The following is a 19,669-nucleotide window of genomic DNA, read 5'->3' as shown; positions in this document are numbered from 1 at the left end:
TAATATTTTCTGGTTACAATAACCTCAGATTTTTCTCAATGGAGAATACTGAAGACAATATTCAAAGCAAGAAAAAAACCAAAATAGAGACATTCAGGCTCTGGTATTTAATTAGATCTCAAGAAGCTTATGTGTCTATAACTAAATCTGTCCAACTGTATCAAAGTTTCTCTGGAAATTTTATACTATAGCTGTGCATTCATGCAGAATAAAGATCCTTTTTCTTTCACTGTCATGGCAGTTAAGTCTCAATTGAAATTGGTTTTGAGGAGCAGACAACCCTATTAATCCTAGCTATTTTAATCTGCTGACTGATGAAAAGATGCAAGAAAAGAGATGGTTATTAGTCAGTCAAACAAATTTTTAACTGAATTCTGGATGCATATTGAGGGAGCAAAACCTTTATGCATCACAAGACAGTTTTTGCTTATGTCTACTAAACATTAAAGGTCGTAGCAATGCAGCTACTTCCATTTTTTCCCCAGGCAGGGGAAAAAGTAAAGAACACGACCTGGATCAACTCTATGTAGAAACTGATGATGCATGATAGGTTTATAAAGCAGAGCCCTGTGTGGGTTTCTCATTGAATGCTTCCAACACAGGCAGACACTGCTTAATTACCCATTTTCACTTCTACAACTGAAAGCAAGTTTGGGGTGAGAAAAATATCCTTCAGCTACACTATCCAATTTAAGCAGATAACAAAAGCAGTGCTGCTGATGTAAGCAGCACCTCCTAGTAATAGCTGGAGGTAATCCATTTGTACTTCCTTTGACCTGCTTCATCAGCTTCCTCTGAGATGTTTTCAGTACTTAAGGATTTCCCCTGCTTTGTCTTCAGTTTCATTCAATCTCATCCAAGCCACAAAATATCTTGCAAATGTGCTAAATAGAGACTGAAGAGAGATGGCTGCTAGCAGACTCCACTTGGAGAAGAAGTTAGGTTACACTGGCAGGATTTAGGGGACAATAGCCAGAAGAGAGCAGGAATTTACCTCCTCCTTTCATGATGAGCTGTATCTGCCATATGCTTATGGTCTGCAGTGAAAGGGCTGACCCAGTTGGAAGATCATACTCTATGACTGCTTCTTCTTCAGGTCTGCATCTAAGCCCTTTATTTCCAGAAGTGGACCTAATTAACTAAAGATCCTTGCCTTTGTCACCTCCATGACAGCAATTACATTCCAAAACACCTCAGAATAAGCTGATATTACTGCAACAGCAGCATTGAAGTAAGCTTAAGGTATAAGTTTTTATTTGGAAAGCCAACTTTTCTCACACAGTGATACAGAATTCTTCCTAAGTTTTTCCTAAGTTGAAACAGAGGCTACAGACACTAAATAAGAGTGATCACACAGTAATTCATTAATTGCAATAATTTCACCAGGAGAATCAGAAATGACAAGCATTTTTCATTCCCAGTAAGAAAATAGTTGACAAATCATGCAGTTTGATTTAATTAGAGCATTAATACTGATGCTTATATACTTACCTAAACACTCTGAAAAAAATAATAAGGTTCATGGGGAACATGACAAAGGTTTTGTTAAGAAATGTATCTGTATTTCATACCTGAAATACTGTTTCTTCTCCATCTGTTTTCAAATCATCTTCCTTCCCAATGATTTTCTGTAGCTGTATTAGTTAAAACATTAAAAAAAAAAAAAATTACAAATTTGGTCTTACATGAGTCTCCTTTTTTCAGAAACTTTTATTAATTTTACCTTTTCCAAATGATAAAATCATTGTTTTTCTGCATGTTGCTATCATCATGACAAAATATTTGCATACTGAAGGATATTCTGCTATTCAGGCACACTTTTTTCCCAGGATTGTCTTATTTATTGTGGTTAATATATCCAAGCAGAGCATATTACTCCACCTCTTGCAACCTACTGCTTGCTTTATTTTTAGAGATTTTCTTCCTCTAGAATCTTAGCATTGACTCCACAGGATTTTGAAACTCAGGGGTATAACATCCAAGGATCACTCAGGAAATAAAAATTTTCCTGTGATTTTCATGCTGTTCTCCTATATAGTTCTGCTTCAGACACGATCTTCTGGACATAAAAACATGCCTGTTCAAATGAAGTACTCTACAACTAACAACAAAGAGTAATTCAATTAAATAAGCAAACATATTTTCAGAACTGGCATTAAGCAAAATGTGGTCTCAGTTGCTTCTTCATCACACAAATAAATGAATCTTGAATATGTTATTAGCTAAGAAGATTTTTACAAGAACTTAAAAGGATCACATTTTAAAATACAATTTTCACCGTCCCTGGTAGACTTTTAAGATATTACAGAAATTGCATTAATTTGCAGCATCTCAAGCACATTTCAGCTCCAAGGTTTTTTTGACTGTATGTTAGCTTGGTAAATCAACATTGCCACAAGAATGAGTGACTTAACATAGCACAAGGTACACCTACCTTTCACAGGTATTTGTATGAATCCTCAACAGGACAGCAAAAATGAAAGAACAGGGAACTTATTACATTTCAGGTAGAGATACAGACTTACACTGAGCACTCTGGATTTGGACACTTTGGGAGAGATGATTTTAAAACTCAGGGTTTTCTAAGCTCCTGCTTTGCTCCTCAAACATTTGAGGGATTCCTCACCTCTTCAATTAAAACTGGGGAAAAATCCATGCCCAAATTTGCTTGGCTTTTATCTTGTATGGTTTTCAAACTGTGCATTCAAACTGTTTTCTCTCTGAGCATTTTAAAAAATGATGCTTAGGGAGGCATTATGGGCTTGTAAGTAGTAAATAGGAAAAAACTGCTAACTGTGTCACCAATGGTCTTCCCTTAGCCTTCAATTTTTGACTAATTCACCTGGTTGGTTTGTTTGTTTTTTTAATAGCCTCAGTTTTTTATTTCCTCAGGATAGTTACCCTCTATTTTTAAAGTGCCATGCCTTGGTAGCATTTATCAAAATACAGTAAGACAATTAAACAGTACCAGTTCCTTGAAGTTTTCCCAAATTATTGTGATTTTTGATGCTTTACAAAAAACTGACTAGGACAGTAAAAGCATTGTCAATTTATTCATGGCAAAATCACAATATAGAGCTCTGGATAAAACCAAACCTGTTCATTCATATTCTCACTGAAAAATCACATTTTTTCTTACCTGATAAAACCCATCTTTCTTCACACACAAGACATAGAACTGAAAACACTTTCCAAACAGGAGGGAGTAAGATTTTATCTTTTGGATTTTATTTTTCAATGACTCTTAAAAAATCTGCAGAGACTATTAAAGAACACGCAAACATAGTACAATTTTTTTCACAAGTGTTCTGGAAGATTTCGTTTATTGTTCTCTTACACATCCTTACAGTGCTTGAGACTATTTCCAGTAGTTTGCAGATTTTTTCCAGCACAGTGGAGGAGCTACTCACAGAGGGAGAATTCTGCCCCTGAGATATTCTAATATCAACTGCTACATTTATCTAATATCAACTGCTACATTTATCTATCTTTAATATTTATATCTGTTTGTCACTGGAAGTTACTAGTTGCAAATGAAACCTAATGGATAATGTAACCTATTATGTGCATCTGATGCCTCTTTACTGAAGACACACTAAGAAGTAATCTTTTCTGAAGAAGACAAGAGCTGGCAGAAAGGCTACATCAATCTTAACAAAAAATCCAAATAAACAAACAAAAAAAGGTGATTTTGCATCTTCCAGTTATTTCAGAGAAGTGACTGTTCATAAGTGTGCTAGGACTGCAGAGGGTGTTCAGTACCAAACCACCACAATTCTGACAGTGCCAGGTGGTGGTTTACTCAGCCTCAGAAGAACCTCTACAAGTTTTTTGTGGTATCTGCTGTCCAGGACAAGTGCATAAAGACAACCTATTTAGAAAGTCTAGATCTCATAGCTTTTTCATGTGCTACCAAAATTAACCTTTGAACTGTCATTAATGTTACTTAGAAATCTTTAATTAGGACAGAGTTAGGGAAATTCCTCACTTGCTAGAGATTTTGGGATCTTTGCTAGCCTTGCTCTTGATGGGTCTCAGATTAATGTGCATGGGTTATTATGTGCACGTGTCTGAAAGTCTCCATCACTAAGTCTCACATGAATGTCTGGGAAGTGCAGAGTTCACAGAAGAATCTTATTGTCCCCATATGGCTCCGAGAAACAATTCTTTGCAGTCTGGCAGGGGCTGATTAAAGGAGGACAACGAACATCTGTGAACTCACCATTTTTACCACATCTTCCCCCCTGGAGTTGCAGGGCAAACCAACAAATACTTGTGGATGCCTACCTCAAAATAGAGACTGCTGTGATTCTGGGCCCTGATACTGACATGTCTCTTGTATTGTGAATGTTTACCACTAAAACATGGGTGAAGCAGAAACTGAAAACAGACTGGCTTACATAAAAAAAAAAGTAGGAAGGAGAGAGAACTCCTACTGGAAAGGAGGAAAACATGCACAGAAATTGAAAGGCTATGGAGGGCAAGATAAGTGCCTTCAAAACATGGAGAGAGATCTCCTCATGTTCAAGATCTCCTTTCCTGAACATTAGTTTATGTTAGCAAAGAGTACCAAATCTACTGGGAAATCCTGCATCTCATGCTCCTCTGGTGTCTGATCCATACAGGACTGAACAGCCTGTATCTCCATCAGGTGCTGCAGGCACTAAGGACTTGGACTGTAGAATCCACTTGTCCCCCTTCTCTCTTTCTTGAGTGGGACTTCCTTGAATTTAATGACTCTTGTGAGTTGACACTGCAATTTATATGGGTTTATTTTACCACTCCATATGAGTTTATCAATACAGTCCATAACGGAAATGCCAAATAACAACCTAACTAGAATAACTTTGATATACTCTGAAACAAATTTGATTGCTTCTACAGCAATATATGTATATATATAGTTTGTATACTTACACTTACAGTTTGTATATATTATATATATTTTGTCTATTTTCACTTCTACTTCAGTGACTTTGTGGTGTTCATATTGGCTGATTTGATTAGAATTACTTGAAAGGAGTAATGGACATTAAATATATGACATAGTGTATCTCTTCCAAAGAGAATTGTGCTGTATTTTGGCAAGAATCTCCTTATTTGCTTAGCTGACACAGTAACTATTTAAAGGAACTACTGCTAACAGGGCGTTCGGGTGCAGAGGCACTGCAGGCTGCACGTGTTCACTTGTGCTACTCCAATAACAATTCACTAGGATTGTACCAGGTTTAGTGGGTTAAAAACAAAGGTTTTAGTTAGAATTTGATTTCTTTTTAATCAGCAGAATAGTAAACATTTTAACAGCAAATTCTTCAATCTTAAAAGATTTTGCATATCAACAAATGAGAGCAAGGTCTCTGTTCAGTCTGGGGTTTCTGGGAACACTGTCTTAGGAACCAGTCTAATTTCAAGTATAATTTTCAAACAGTACTACTAAGTCAAAAAGTACTGAAAATATTTAAAAAGTATAATTAAGTACAACTCATCAACTGTAATCCTACTAAGAGAAAATCCACTGAAAAAATGTCTATCAGTGCAAAGGACATGCTAACAGCTTTTATATCACTAATTCATAGTTTAAGGCTAGGAAAGTACAAGTAAATACATTTTTTTATTTTCTCTAACACAGGAGCATCTTTGTAAGTTCTAGATTCTATAGTTCTCTAGAACTGTTGTATTAATGATCATCTTTAACTTTATCCTAATGAGAGAAAATAATTTGCATTTTAGTAGCCATTTCAGTTTCTTATAAAATTGTCTCCCTAGTCACCTTCAATATGAATGATCTGTATTAAGCTGAGTCTATTAAAACTGCATTTGTTAATTTTACACTTGACTTCTGACAGGAAGTCTTGTTAACAGTCTCCTGTTAAATACTTAGAAGTTGAATAAGCTATATAATTAAGACTATTCTTTGAAACATCAGAGCAAGATTTTCTTCGTTTTTAAGCACCTGCCTTTCTCCCTCTTATTTTACATAAAATAATAGGAAATACTGCTGTTACCTTTTAAAGTGCAAATTGGTAAAAAAAAAATGTGTAACAGCAAACAAAATTAATAAAAAACAAATGAGGATGGTGAATTAAAAATTATTAGAAATATTTAACAAACAGGACTTCTACAGACAATTATTTAAATTACCTCATGGGATTAAGGGATGTACACCAGGTCCTATGTACCCAGTAACAGATATTTAGATACAAGTCAAGGGTAACATTTATAAAAATAAAATCCAAATTTTTATAAAAATAATAAATACTAACATAAAAAAATTAAAAATTGTTTACTGTGAGGGTGACAGAGCACTGGCACAGGCTGCCCAGGGAGGTTTTGAAGTCTCCTTCTCTGGAGACATTCAGACCCCACCTGGACATGTTCCTGTGTTACCTGCTTAGGTGACCCTGCTCTGGCAGGGGGGTTGGACTTGATGATCTTCCAACCCCTAACTTCCTGTGATTCTGTGATAAAAGTGGATTCACATATAAAAAGTACTGCTACAGCAATGCTTTAGCATGTGCTCCTTCTGTATAAATTATTTTAGTAACTGTGTGAGCACAGACTGGACTTAAAAATTGGCTTGAAAATTTTAAAGAATGTTCATTTAACAAATATAAGCCATGGAATCATTAGTATGCATATAAATACACATACCTTCACAAATTCTTTCTTTTCAAGTTGTTCATTGCCATCTACATCCAACATTTTAAAGGCAATCTGCAATCCAGTCTGGGGTTCTAAAACAAATTGCAAAAGATCTTGATGGTAAACACACACACATACTTAAATATGCAAAGCAAGAGGAATATTGCCTATGGTTCAGTTCTCCATTGTTATGACTGTATACTAGAGTTCCAGTAAACTGTGTGTAGCTCCTCCAATAGAGGTAAACTTTTACAGCACCATTTCACTACTATTTTAAGGGATAATTAATGCAATGACAAAGCAAGAAATGCCAGCAGTGCCTAGGTACAGCCATGCCTATACATACACGTATATATGTGTATACCTGTATATACAGCACTGCTGATCCCTATGCCTGTGAAACGTCTTGCTGTCCTGGTCACAGACATTCTCTACAGATGTCTCCATAATCCTATGGCCCTCCTGCAGTCTAGCTCTGCCTTGTTTTTTAGAGCTCCTTTTCAGGTGAGAAGACTGGCAAGTGCCTTGAGAAACCAATAATTATCCCCAAATGGTGTGAAAGAGGTAGAGTACTCCTCAGGTACTTGCATGCATCCCTGTATCCCAGTATCTGCAGCCTTCCCTGGTCTTCCCCAGCAAACAGACTGATCCTGTAATTCCGGGCAGCTTTCCTGGCTCCTGCTCCCTCTGAGTTACCCCTAGGCCTTTTTTCTTTTTTTTTTTTTCCCCATTCCTTCCCCTCCCTCCCTAAGCAATGTCCTCAAATGTTGCTGAAAAGTAATAGGACACTTTTTCTGGACTTTCTGGACAAAAGCAGGTTTTGTGTGACTCCCATCAAGATGATTTTTTTTCAGGCATTTCACACCATTTTGCCTTACACTTCCCTCACTGAGTGGGTGTTTCTTTTCAACACAAAAAATGTAATGAGTTCTGAGTCTTGCAGGCACTATAAAAACACAGTGTGTTTTGAACTCCTTCCCACAATTTCCTGATCCTACTTTGCTTACAAGAGGTGGCCTTGCTCATTAGCAAGCCCACACAGGAGCAGCATGCTGCTGATATGTAGTTACAGTTCACTGCAGTAGCAAGGACTTATCCCAGTAATTTTTGGAGTAGGTGAATCAATTCCACAACCCAGTCAAGTCAGGCATTAATATGAAAGCCATGGCAGCTTATGGTCTCTAGAATATGTTCAGGTTTCCAAGAATGGTGTTGGACTCCCGAGGGCAGTGAGGCATTATGTCTAAAAAACTCTTAATTTCTTCAGAGTTTTTCTTGTAGAAATACATTCTTTCTGATCCATCCCGTAAAGTTCCAGTCTTAATTTTTTTTTAAGAGAATATTTCTGCAAAAGGACCAAATTAAAGAAATATCCCTTTCCTTTTAAGGGATAACAAGATGGTTAAATATAAAGTAGTATTTTTACATTTTAGAAATTACACCTTCAGTAGCCAACTAATGTTCTCTATGGAGCAACCTTGTGATGCGGGGATATTTTATAAGTACCACTGGAATCTGCATAGGAGGGCCCTTTAACACCAGGAACTGGATTTTAATAGTCCAAACTGGTGTCATTCCCATGGAAATGCCACATACTAAATTTGTGTTTCTACAACAAAAGCAAGAAAAACCTATCCTATAACATATTTGGAGAATAAAAAGAATTGATGTATTTAATGGTAGTTCATACCATCTGTGCTGCAATTTCCAGATAAGAGAGCTGTTACTGAAAATATAGGACCTAAAGCTGCTTATACTTTTCAGAGATGACATACTTATCTGATATGATGTAACCCCAAAGGTATGTGTTAGTAAAATAAGCATAGTTCAAAGACTAGCTCAGATATATTTGTATTTAATTAGAATCAGGCAAAATTCCAAAATCTGGACAGAAGAGCTTCATCTTAGCTGAGAGTGCAGGTTAGACTTCAGTGCTTCCCCTGCAACCACTCCCACATTGACTAAGTTGTCAACTTGTGTGACTGCCAAATCCAAATGAAGCTTTGAGTCAAGGTGACAATTGCAGTTTCTGGGCACCTTCACCAGAAGCTTCATTAACCAATTGCTGGAAATAAAATTCAGAACAGCACTGGAGGAAAAAGAGCACTTTTCCTGTGATGCAAGGCACACAGGAAATAGTAAAGGGGACCACAGGGGACAAAATAAAGCCTTTGTCTGCAGCAAAATTATATTTTTAAGTTCATTGTTAAAGATGGTGCATGATCAGGTCATCCGTACCCTGAAACTGGAATTCTGGAAAACTGGTGACTCTGTTTACCTATTGGTCTGTTGGTGACTTAGAAGAAGTCATTCCAATATTAGTGCCTGCTTTAAGAAATTTCACATTTTTTACTAGTGAGAAAGAGAGGTTATGTAACTAGGAGCTGACTGGCATGGGATACTTGTTAGGGAAAGACAGAGGCACAAGCACTTCTTTACATTTGCTTTCTGAATGATTAATCTGATAACCCTCTGTAGAGCCAAAGCAAAGGCATTAATTAGCACTACATTTTATCCTGTATCAAAGGGTGCCTTTGTTTCTACAGTCCAATACATTTCTATATAAATTCTGTGGAAAATATTGTTGATTGTCTTGAGAAGTGTAGCAACTTTCTCTGATACTGCTTCAGTTTTCTCATTGTTTCAGCCAATAAAAATCAGCATAAATTTACTTTCAGCTGCCACTAATTGTTGAAGAAATAGAATCTTTAGCACCTATTTCTGCAGCTTTAATTAAGGTATTCTTCTGAACTTATAATGTGGTAGCACTTTAAAAAAATCCCTCTCTTTGAGTTGCAACAAATATTTAAAAATCACCTTTCTGACTGGGTTAGACTCTCATATTAATTTTGATTTTAAAAAGCATTTGAACATGTGTTTTAACTTGTGTTCAAGTTGTCTGTAACACTGTAACAGCTGGCAGAACACTAAGTCTTTATGGTAAAAAGGTTGTATTAATTTATACATACTGTGTAACTCGTTGTGTGTACCCATTGAAGCTCTTCATGGGAACTGATGCAGTTCTGCTTAGAAATGACTCAAGTTTTGAAATGCCTCCCTAAACTGTGTGAGAGGTGTGTACTGACAGTCATTGTGAAGAATTGGACTCTGGAGACCAACACTACTTCTTCTTACGACACCATGACAGAATGGACTTCCAGAGCAAGGAAAATTTGTTAATTTGTTTAAGTCCATGCCATGGACCTTGTAGGCATGGAAGTTATAAGGCTCAAAAATCTACAGTCCACTGGGATAATAATGACTGCTTCCTTCTCTCCTTTCCCCACAAAATCTGCTATGCTTGCTTTCATTCCTTGCTTGAAGCGTTGGACCTATGTAAGTCAGTCAATCAGAACTGCATGTGGATCAATACATGGACATACACATGGACAACTTCACCCTCATCTATGGGTCTCAACACTCATTGCATGTCTTATTTTAGGTTTTATTTTCCAGCATCACCTATGCTTCCTCAGAACAGCACAGGGAGGCAGCAAGCACAGTGTAACTATGAGTGAAGAAACCCAGAAAATCCAAGATCACTTCCACATACAAACCAAAATGCTGTGTCTGACAGAGAAAAAGGAAGAAAGCAAGAGGGTGGTAGAAATACATGCCAAATACATGGAGGAAATAAAGTAAAAAGTAGCAGAGAAAAAAAAAAAGATTAAAAAGCCAAACAAAAAGGCAGTGCAGAAGCCTCCTGTTTATGTATATCATCCATTGCCTATATAAACACACAAAGAAGAGGAAAGAACCTTTCAGACACCACAATAGCTTTTTACCCCACTTCATGATCTATAATGTTAATATCTCATTTTCTAAAATTACTAAAAATCCAGAAGGCAAATTATTTATCTTCTCCCACTGTTTTTCATCCCCTTATTATGCAGTTCTGTAACCAATACCTCCCCTCCCTCAAACTCTCTTGAAAAACTTTACTGATCCCATGATGCAGGGATGAAAAAGATTTTTGAAATACTGCTATGGACCAATGATGACCTTATGGAAGTACACTGCAATAATTTAAAGTTATATCCATTAAAATGAATGCCTTAGTACTCTATATACAATACAACTTTACCTTCTGCTATGATTTAGAAATTTAGAAGTTAAAAAATATCAGAAAAAGTTCCTGGAAACCTGTTAGTAGCTGAGTATGCATATGTATTTCAAATATGTAATACTTACTTGTAAGGATTGTCAGCAAAAATAGGTACTCTGCATAAGATATCAACCCTGAAACAAGAGTTAAAAAATGACTTGCAAAAAACCCCAAAACTTGCAGTAAGACTTAAAAGATCAAATCTTATAAATATAAAAAACATAGTTTAACATCATATCAAATAGGTTATTAAAGTAAGCTACATTACTATTATTTAATAAAGGTTTTACTTCTGTTTTAGTGCTCTCAAAGTAAAATTCCCTATCCAGAGACTTATCAATGTTCATGTCTAATCAAGAAAGTAAGGTTTATTTGGTATTAATAAAAGGTCTACACTAAATCTTTGGATTCTCACTGAAAACATTCTATGTTTACATAAAAAGCAAATAAATTAAACACACTTTGGCACATTTAGTAGCCGGGAGGAGAACTACTCTAACATTACCCTGAAGGATCAAAGTCCTGCATCCTTTGGCAGGCTTGGATAGGTGGGGAACAGCTTCCCTCTAATTCTCAAGGGGAGCATGGCAACACGCAAAGCTGCCAAGCTGCTAGATTTTGCTGATAGCACTGCTGGGCCCTGTGCCAAGAGGAGGCTTCAGTTTTGTTATTATTATTTTTATTTTTTTTTAAATAGGAACATGTCCTTTCTACAAGGTGAAAGTATTTTCCCCCCTTTAGAAGGAAAATTCCAGTGTTTTCCTTTGAAATACCGCCTTAAGTGAAAAGCCTGAACAAACACAAAGATGTGATAGTGTCAAAATAGAACACAGGAGCTAAAGATAGAGAGTGCATAACGAGGGTGGTTAAACAACAGAATCTGAACCATCTGCCCTGCAATAACATTTGGAGAAAAAAAATGCAAAGGGCTTTTTTATAAATTACTTTTCAAAATAACTGAGCTACTTTTAACTTCTGAGCTAAACATTGTATAATGCTGAAGCTGCTTGAAATAATTAAGTTCAAACATGCCTATCTCTGGAAAGATAAACTATTTTTATAATTTATATTCAGTTAATTTATAGATAAGGAATCCACTTAGGCTTCAGTGATAAACAATTAATTTCTGATAAATTGCTATGCCGAGCCAACAGCATTTGTATTTGACCTCAAATTGTGACTTAATACTTTAGATTTTAAGTACAAGAATTTAGAAATATTAGATTGCTCAGTGCAAGAGTCTAAAATCTGAGAACAAATTGAAACCACTGAGTTCTGGTTCCATATCTCAATTTTCCTCTCCACCAAAATAGGGCAATAGGGCTATTGCTGGCTATTACCCAGCATTCATCATGTGTAAATCAGCACAGTCAGACTGTATTGTGGAAATAAAAAATACTTTCATCTCAAAGATTTAGTTCTGGTTACAAGTTTTAGGGTTACTAAAGAATGCAAATTACTGTTTGTATTGTTATAAAACTTGGAATCAATGTTCCTAGACAATATATCCAGGATTTGAAACAAAGCAGAAATAACACTGATTTAGTTTCTTTTTTTTTTCTTTTTTTCCTTTTTTTCCCCTTACTCACCTAAGTATAGGACAAGATAAAAAAAACAAGATAAAAAAAACCAAAACAAAACTAACAGATAGAAACAAATAGGGGAGGAAAAGAAATCAAGCAAAGAGCATGATGGGTCGTGACAAAGATTTCTGCCCCGAATTTTGTTTTGCATGTCACAGCAAAAGAATGCTTAAAGGAAGAACATAAGGAAAGACAAGGTGCTAACTTTTCAACTCCGTATAGAAAAGGCCTCCCAGCTGTGGCCTTCAATGGTATCAGCACAAAGATTCCTGCCTGAAACTTTAACCAGCAAGTGATGAAGTGATGGCATCACTGGCCAAGGAGATGCAGCAGTCTGCCTCTTGTCTGCCTGCAGACAGCACAGGGATGGTCAAGAGATGATCTGGAAAGGGAAGACAAGCAGCTCATGCTGGAAAAAACAAACAGAACAAGGAGAGACCAGTGTTGGGATACTGGGATACAAAAGAAGAGATGACAGACTTGAAGAAGTCATGTAAGAAAACCAACTGTATCGAAGCGTATGAAAGGATATTAACATGGCTAATTATGTTTGTTAAAATCAGAGAGAAAAAGAAGTCATAATGATTGAGCTACAAAATGCTGAGCATCTGGAGAGTTTTAGTTATATGGGTAGACAGGAAACATGGTACCTTACAAAATTTTGCTGAAAGAATCTGCAAAATTTAGATGGAAGATGGTAGGATGTAAAGAAAAAGCCTGCTTATTGGCTCAAGGGAGAAGCAGGATAGCTCTATTCACTTGAATTGCAGGGGGCTGGAAAGAAAAGCTTTTCAAGAAATGGTAAAGGTGAGACACACACAGTTTTCATCATCATATCATAAGCTGATTGAAAAGTTACTATATTTACATAGGAAAAAATGTAAATATAATAAAAATATGTAAAACCAAAACTCTCGATTGTTCTTTAAAACCTGTCTCAGAGCCCTAAAGCAGAACCACAGCCTGTCTGACATTTTCTGTCAGACTGGTTATAATAAAATAATTTGGGATAAAATTTTTAAAGTTTTGGACTTATTTTCAGAAAAATTACTCTTTTAGTTTTATTGTCCTTTAATCACCTGTAGTGAATGACAATTTACCTTATGTGAACAATAAAATTAAATATTTTGGTAATTTTCTTTTTTATTTTGCAATAATTATTAAAGTTACTCAATTTAAAAGATACAATGCAACAAATTTAAAAAAATAGCACAAAACCCATATATAGAAAATAATATTCATGTCCAAGCAAAATTTAAAAGATAAAAGCTTCATATGCTGTTGAATGACTCAGCACACTTACAGCCAAGCATTTGCAGTTAGCATTGGCAAAATACTGTCATTTCCTAACACTAAAGGAACCTTCCTGATCCCTCCTTGGAAATCTATGCCCTCAAACTTTATAGCAAATGCTGACAATACAATATTCTTGCTGAATAAATCATAAGTATAGCCACTAAATATGACATGAATTTTACAACTGCCCACTAGAAGGCAGAATTCCCTAGCATTCTGTTTTACAAACTGGGCTTTATGACAGTTATCCCTCTACTTGATATTTAAGTAACAGCTTGAGTGTAGTTAAAATAAGCTCAGCTAAACAGTGGAACAGGTGTAGAATCATTATTCTGGTACTTGTAAAAGCATTTTTTAATACACAAATGTTTACATTTTAGAAGTGTAATAATAATGCACCTCAAAGCAAAAGCATTATAAAGTCACTAAAGAGGCATCATGACCAAAATCTATAAAAACTCCACATGTTATAGAGAGATATGGATGACTGCACTGAAAATCCCATCTCGAACTCCCACCTTACCTTTAAAGGGCAGAATATATGGGCCCAGAGTCCTAAGTAAGGCTAAGATCAATGCCTTGTCCAGAATGTAAAAAAGGGCCAGGCTGAGTGTACCACTGAGCCCACTTTCTGCCAAGCTGTGGGAGGTGCAATAAATAGAGGCTGTGCTGACTTGCTGTGTTTTCACCTTCTGTTGGTGGATTCCTGGTTTTCCCAGGCAGAATGCTTTGGGGATTTTCATTGGCAGTCACAAGAAAAAGAAAGGCTCCAAAAAGGCAGGGATAGAAAAAGAATATCTCAGAATTATGGACTGGGAATGCTTTAAACCCCATCCTGGGAAATCACATAATTAGTAACTTGAAAAGGCATGGAATGACAATTCAATGGAAAACCCAGCCTTCCCCAAGAGAGGAAACAATTGTTAAGCCTGTCCAGGGATGTTTCAGGGCTGCTGGAGTATGCTGGGGCTTTCAGGAGTGGGCTGATGAGCAGGGCACCGAGTTAAAGACCCCTCCACATCTGCACAAGTATGAAAATAAAGAGCCTCATGCAGAAGAGGCCAAAGGGCAGGAGAAACACTGCAGGCTGAGAGTGAGGGCTGCTCTCCTGGCACAAGCTGCCAGCCGTGCCCAGGGATCTGCTGTGCATGGAGAGAGCATGGCTCATGCCTGCCAAGGAACTGCAGCTTTATTTTCCAGAAAGGTCCAGAGGACAAGGCATTCAGGCTGAACTTTACCCTAGAGAAAGTTTGTGAATAGATGCTGTCTCATTCTTCTGGTGATTTCAGTCTTTGTTACTGGTGAAATGTTTAATCACTCATCTATTTGGCTTCCTTGATACTCCGGCTCATTTTCTCTCTTCAATTAATTTATGCAAATGATGTGTTTATTTAGAATTCTTTAAATCTTTGTTGCTACAGAAACAACGTTCCAGCTCTATGAGTTTTCTATTTACGTAGCTCAATACAAGGTGGAAACTGGGTGAAAAGAAACCAACGTGCATTGATGATGTGAATGGCTATCAAGCTCCTGAAGAGGGAGAGTAAGTAACTGCTCTTGGAATCAAGGGTATTACTGTACATAAACAGATTAAAAAATGATTTTCATTCTTAGTTCCCATGTATTTAAGGTGTATTAACAAGTCTCAAAAGTCCATTTTGTGCTGATGTTATCCTTTCAGTCCCTTTCTCTTCTCCAAGTAGGTTTTCTGATTTCTTTGACTTCTCATGCACCTTTGAAGGCTTTCAATTCCCAGCCCTGCTTCTTTACTCTTTCTTTCAAAACTGAGACATTTGCCAAGGAGAGAGCTACTGGCTAGATGGGGAGGAAGTAAAATTCATGAAATCTGCTTTAAAAAGACATTCAACTCATATCATATAATGAAATAAAAAGCAAGATGTATTTTCCAACATTAAAAATATTTGTTACCTTTATCACCAAGCTGTCTAAAAAAGGTTGGTCCTGGTTTAACTTTGGATACACACAGCAGTGCAGCATCTACGTCCTTAAAAGACACAAACAAGAAAATACAAAACCAGTTTTGAAAGAGAAGCCTATTCAGTTAGGTAATAGAAAGAATGCAAGGGTTTTTTTGAAGAAAGAAAGGAACATTTTGCTTACCTTTTTTGTCAGTTTCTTGGCTGAGGCTTTACCTATAATAATAAAAAAAAATCATCATCTTTCAATAACAAACTGACTTTAAACTTTGATCAGGTGCTGTGGCATTTCTTCAGAATTTTATGGGAAAATGCTAAGTAATGTGAAACAGAATATTTTGCAGCAGGCAGTTTGTTTCTAATTCCCACACCGATCAAGAAAGGACAACATTTAAAAATAACATGAGCAGTCTGTTCAAATGTTCTTGCAACCCAGATGAAACCACAGATGACTTTGGTACCTATGACTGACTTACTGGTGTGATTTTGCATACTGTGAGCTACAAAGGTAGTACAGATTCCAAAGTAAGACTATACAGTAAGAAATAGTCCTTACAAAGGGACACATATGTATGCATGCACACATAGTAACTCTCAAGTGCAGACTGATTTGCAAAAGCTAAGAAATACTGAAAAAGAGAAAAAACAATGAAAATGTTGATATTTCTGCTAAGCAGACATAAATTGGACACCTCTGCCTCCTGAAATAGTATGAGATGAAACTATGCAAACTCATATTTATTAGTAAGTTCAAGTCCATACACTCAAAGAGAGGAACCAGTGGCAGCAGCACAGGTTGCATTCCCATGTAAATCACCCATGTGAGGAGATGCAATCTAGCAGTGGAACATTTCAGCTGCTTAGGCAGGGACCACAGAAATGCTGTGGTCACAGACTGGCAGGAGCTGTGCTCCATCCCTTCTCAGTCTATCTACCTACCAGACTGGTCTGCTTCCTCAGCATTTCTCCGCATGCAGTTCTTGAACCTGATGTCCTTCTCTCTTGCCCCTCTCTGCCCATTGCTCTCTGCCTTCACCACTAGTTCCTCTGGATACCAGCCAGCCATTCCCTCCTGTTTATTCATGCTGTGGGAGCAAAAGCCAAGCTGCTTGCTGTTGCTTTGAGGACTCATGTCCCTGTGTGCAGCACCCTGCTTTGTTCCATGCTCAGACTCCAGGCTTACTCTGCTGGTTCACAGGCATCTTGCACCCACAGGGTCACCAGCACAGCACTGCTGCTTGGAAATAGAGGTGATGGAGGCAGCCTGGCAGGGCAGCTGTCAGCAAACTTCTACCAAGCATTTTCACAGGCCCATAATTTAGGTAGACAGGGGTGCATTCTCACTAAAATATCAAATTTTCATAATGCTGGCAAAAGACATGCCCAGATGCAGGGGGATTCCACTGGCAATTTTGCCTTCAAATGACAGAAGCTACTGGAACATCTCAACCAGCAATAGTTTCACTTTTCAGCACAAGCAAACCAGTACCCTGGCCTCTGCTCTCTGGACTGGCAGTAACAGTTTTGCTGATAAATTCCTCTCCCCACACCCCTCCCCCAAATCAGCCTAAGGCAGACACCTGGCACATAACACTGCAACCCAAATGTTTAAGTTTGACAAAAGTTATAAAAAACTAAAATTAGGGTTTTAATACTGGAGTGCTGAGTGACCCCAGCAACAGGTGTTGCCCGCACCACCTGTTACTGTGGATGAATACATTTTTGTACACTGTGTGTACATATATTTACACACATATAAAACTACATACATAGATACCTTCTAGCTCAAAGGAAGTATGAAATCCTCTGCTTTGCTCATTTGAGATAAAAGAAATCAGACTAAAAGCAGTCTGGGAAAGCAAGTATATCCAGCAAGTATTTTAATGAATGTCTATCCAACAAATTAAGTGATTCAGATCTCAGCTTTGAAATGTCATCTCCTCTGTATACTGCATTTCAATGAGGAATTAAACTACAGCAGCTCTTTTGGCTCTGTGAGACCCACATAGTGAGAAGCCTTGTAAGAGGGAATGAGTCAGGCTGTAGGTCTGTGAAAAACACTATCTGAAAGGAAAAAAGGAAAACCACCCTGCAGTAATTTTCACTGTAAATGCTCTCCTGTAGTTGTCTGTTCTGAAGTCAGGCACATACTCTTACGTAGTTTACAGTGGCTCTGCTCACTCCTTTCTCCTGGTGGCCCCAAGAACATCACATCTGGGGCAGCAACTTCTACCACAGCAGTGTATTGGGCAGTAGTCTTCTGTCTGCATCCAGGAGGATGATGAAGAGAGAAAAACTGAGCTGTGTCAGCAAGAACAGCAAAGGCATGAATAACTGATTCAAGGGAAGGAGAAAGTGGTGGGAGCTACAGCTGAAACACTAGTCACCATCCCTGGAAGTGTGAAAAAAATATGGATGAGGAACTTCAGGGCATGATTTAGTTGGCATGGTGGTTGTTGAGTTGACAGTTGGACTTGATGATTTTAGAGGTTTTCCAGCCTTAACGATTCTATGACTCTATAGCACATTACTACAAATGTATCAGGATCTAAGTCTCTCTGAGGAATAGAGACAATTCTTAAAATTGTCAGTAACTACAATCTAATAAGTGAAAGATCTGTACAATGCACTTTTCTGTAACTTTTTTTACCCTAACAGATTATTAATAGGTAATCATAGTAATAGGAATCATAGGTAATGATGAGTGAAACAAACCTTTTAATCTAGATGGGATTTCTGCACAGCTGTAATTTGAGGATCTGGGGAATTTTAAAACCCAAACCCACTGTGTGCAGCTTATGCTGTGGCTTTACACCCTATAAGCCTTGCCTTGCCTGCAGTGTGAACAAAAATTGGTATTTCTCCCTTTTAGCCATGTGCCAGCTTTCACGTAAGATGAACTCTGAGAATCTGCCCCTCTACCCTGGTGAGCTGAGATAGAAAAGAATCATGTATGTTGATTTCCTTGGGAAGACCCCATTAAAATTTTTGTCTAAATTAGCCTAAAATAGAAAATAATTGAAATTTGATTCCTTGTATTCCATTCCCAGCTCTCATCCCAGTTATTTTTCATAATATTGGAGAAGTACCTGTGGTACACCTTCAACAAGGTGTCCTTTGTTTATTTGCCTTATTTACATTCTCAGCTTTTTATAGCTCTTCCATGCATTTATAACACACTTACGGCTAATGAAACCAATATGTAAAGGGAATAACTTTAAGCTGGTAATTAGTTCTTTAAGGCCTCCTTTTCAAATATTGGTAGTATCAGAGACAAATTAAATTAAAAAAGAAATAAATTAAAGCCTTTTCAAAGCATGACAACCAAGTGGTCAGCTTCCTAAGACAGTGCCTGGCAAACCAGCACCTGAATAATAAATGAATGTGCCATCTAAATGAATCAAGAATCTACATCAGCTAGAAAGCTTTTACTGAACCACTGAATGGTGATTGATAAAAATCTTTTCAATCACACAAATTAGTGAATTGAACCACCTGAATTAAAATCCAAGTATGCCCAGTGGAAAAGGCAATTTGCAGTAATAGAAGCTTCTGATATGCTTTACAAAACAAGATTTGCATCTGTCCTTCTCTATTTAGAGCCATTGTTCCTCTGAGGAAACACAAAATATTCAGTCCTGGGCTGAAGCCAATGCTGGCAAATATCCATTTCAGAAGAACAGTTGCATCAGAGCCAGTCAATACCAGGTTTCTCTGTGAGTAAGGCAGCGTAGGGTAAAAAGGGTGGGATGCTGATGTAGAGAGAACACATCAAAGGATGACACAGTCATCAGGAACCTGAAACAGACTGAAAAATTCAGATAAGGCAGCTTTCAAAAACTGTTAAAGAGACAATGGCACTGAGTTATCAGCAGTGCCAGGAGTTACAAAATAAGCAAAGGCATCTGGGTAAAAGCAGATTTTGTGGTGCTCGCTAGAGAACACACAAATAGCCCAGTCCTCATTGGCACTGCAGCAGCAGCCTGTGGGGATGGCAGGGAGAGCAAGGAGACAACTTATCCTTAGGTGTTATCCAAGAAAAGTGATTTGGTAACAGGTCTGCTCTCTTTCTTTTCTTTTCAGACAGGAAAAGCTGAGAACACGTT

The 19,669-nt window shown here is 37.4% G+C and overlaps 1 protein-coding gene across 1 annotated transcript in view; it reads right to left on the bottom strand.

The window, feature by feature from the left end:
• The window catches only part of MICU2 (mitochondrial calcium uptake 2), a 138,381-nt gene that overhangs the window by 21,412 nt on the left and 97,300 nt on the right, over positions 1-19,669 (bottom strand). Inside the window, exons 3-7 of the mRNA XM_030452337.1 lie at positions 15,748-15,779; positions 15,556-15,631; positions 10,834-10,881; positions 6,652-6,734; positions 1,572-1,634 (exon numbers count right to left, since the gene is read on the bottom strand). Of these exons, the coding sequence (XP_030308197.1) occupies positions 1,572-1,634; positions 6,652-6,734; positions 10,834-10,881; positions 15,556-15,631; positions 15,748-15,779 (302 nt within the window). The remainder of the gene's footprint in view (positions 1-1,571; positions 1,635-6,651; positions 6,735-10,833; positions 10,882-15,555; positions 15,632-15,747; positions 15,780-19,669) is intronic.

Source organism: Calypte anna, chromosome 1, assembly GCF_003957555.1.
Source record: "Calypte anna isolate BGI_N300 chromosome 1, bCalAnn1_v1.p, whole genome shotgun sequence".
Classification (NCBI taxonomy): Eukaryota; Metazoa; Chordata; class Aves; order Apodiformes; family Trochilidae; genus Calypte; species Calypte anna.
Note: the sequence above shows the minus strand (reverse complement) of the source record. Positions and strands in the feature narration are given on the sequence as shown.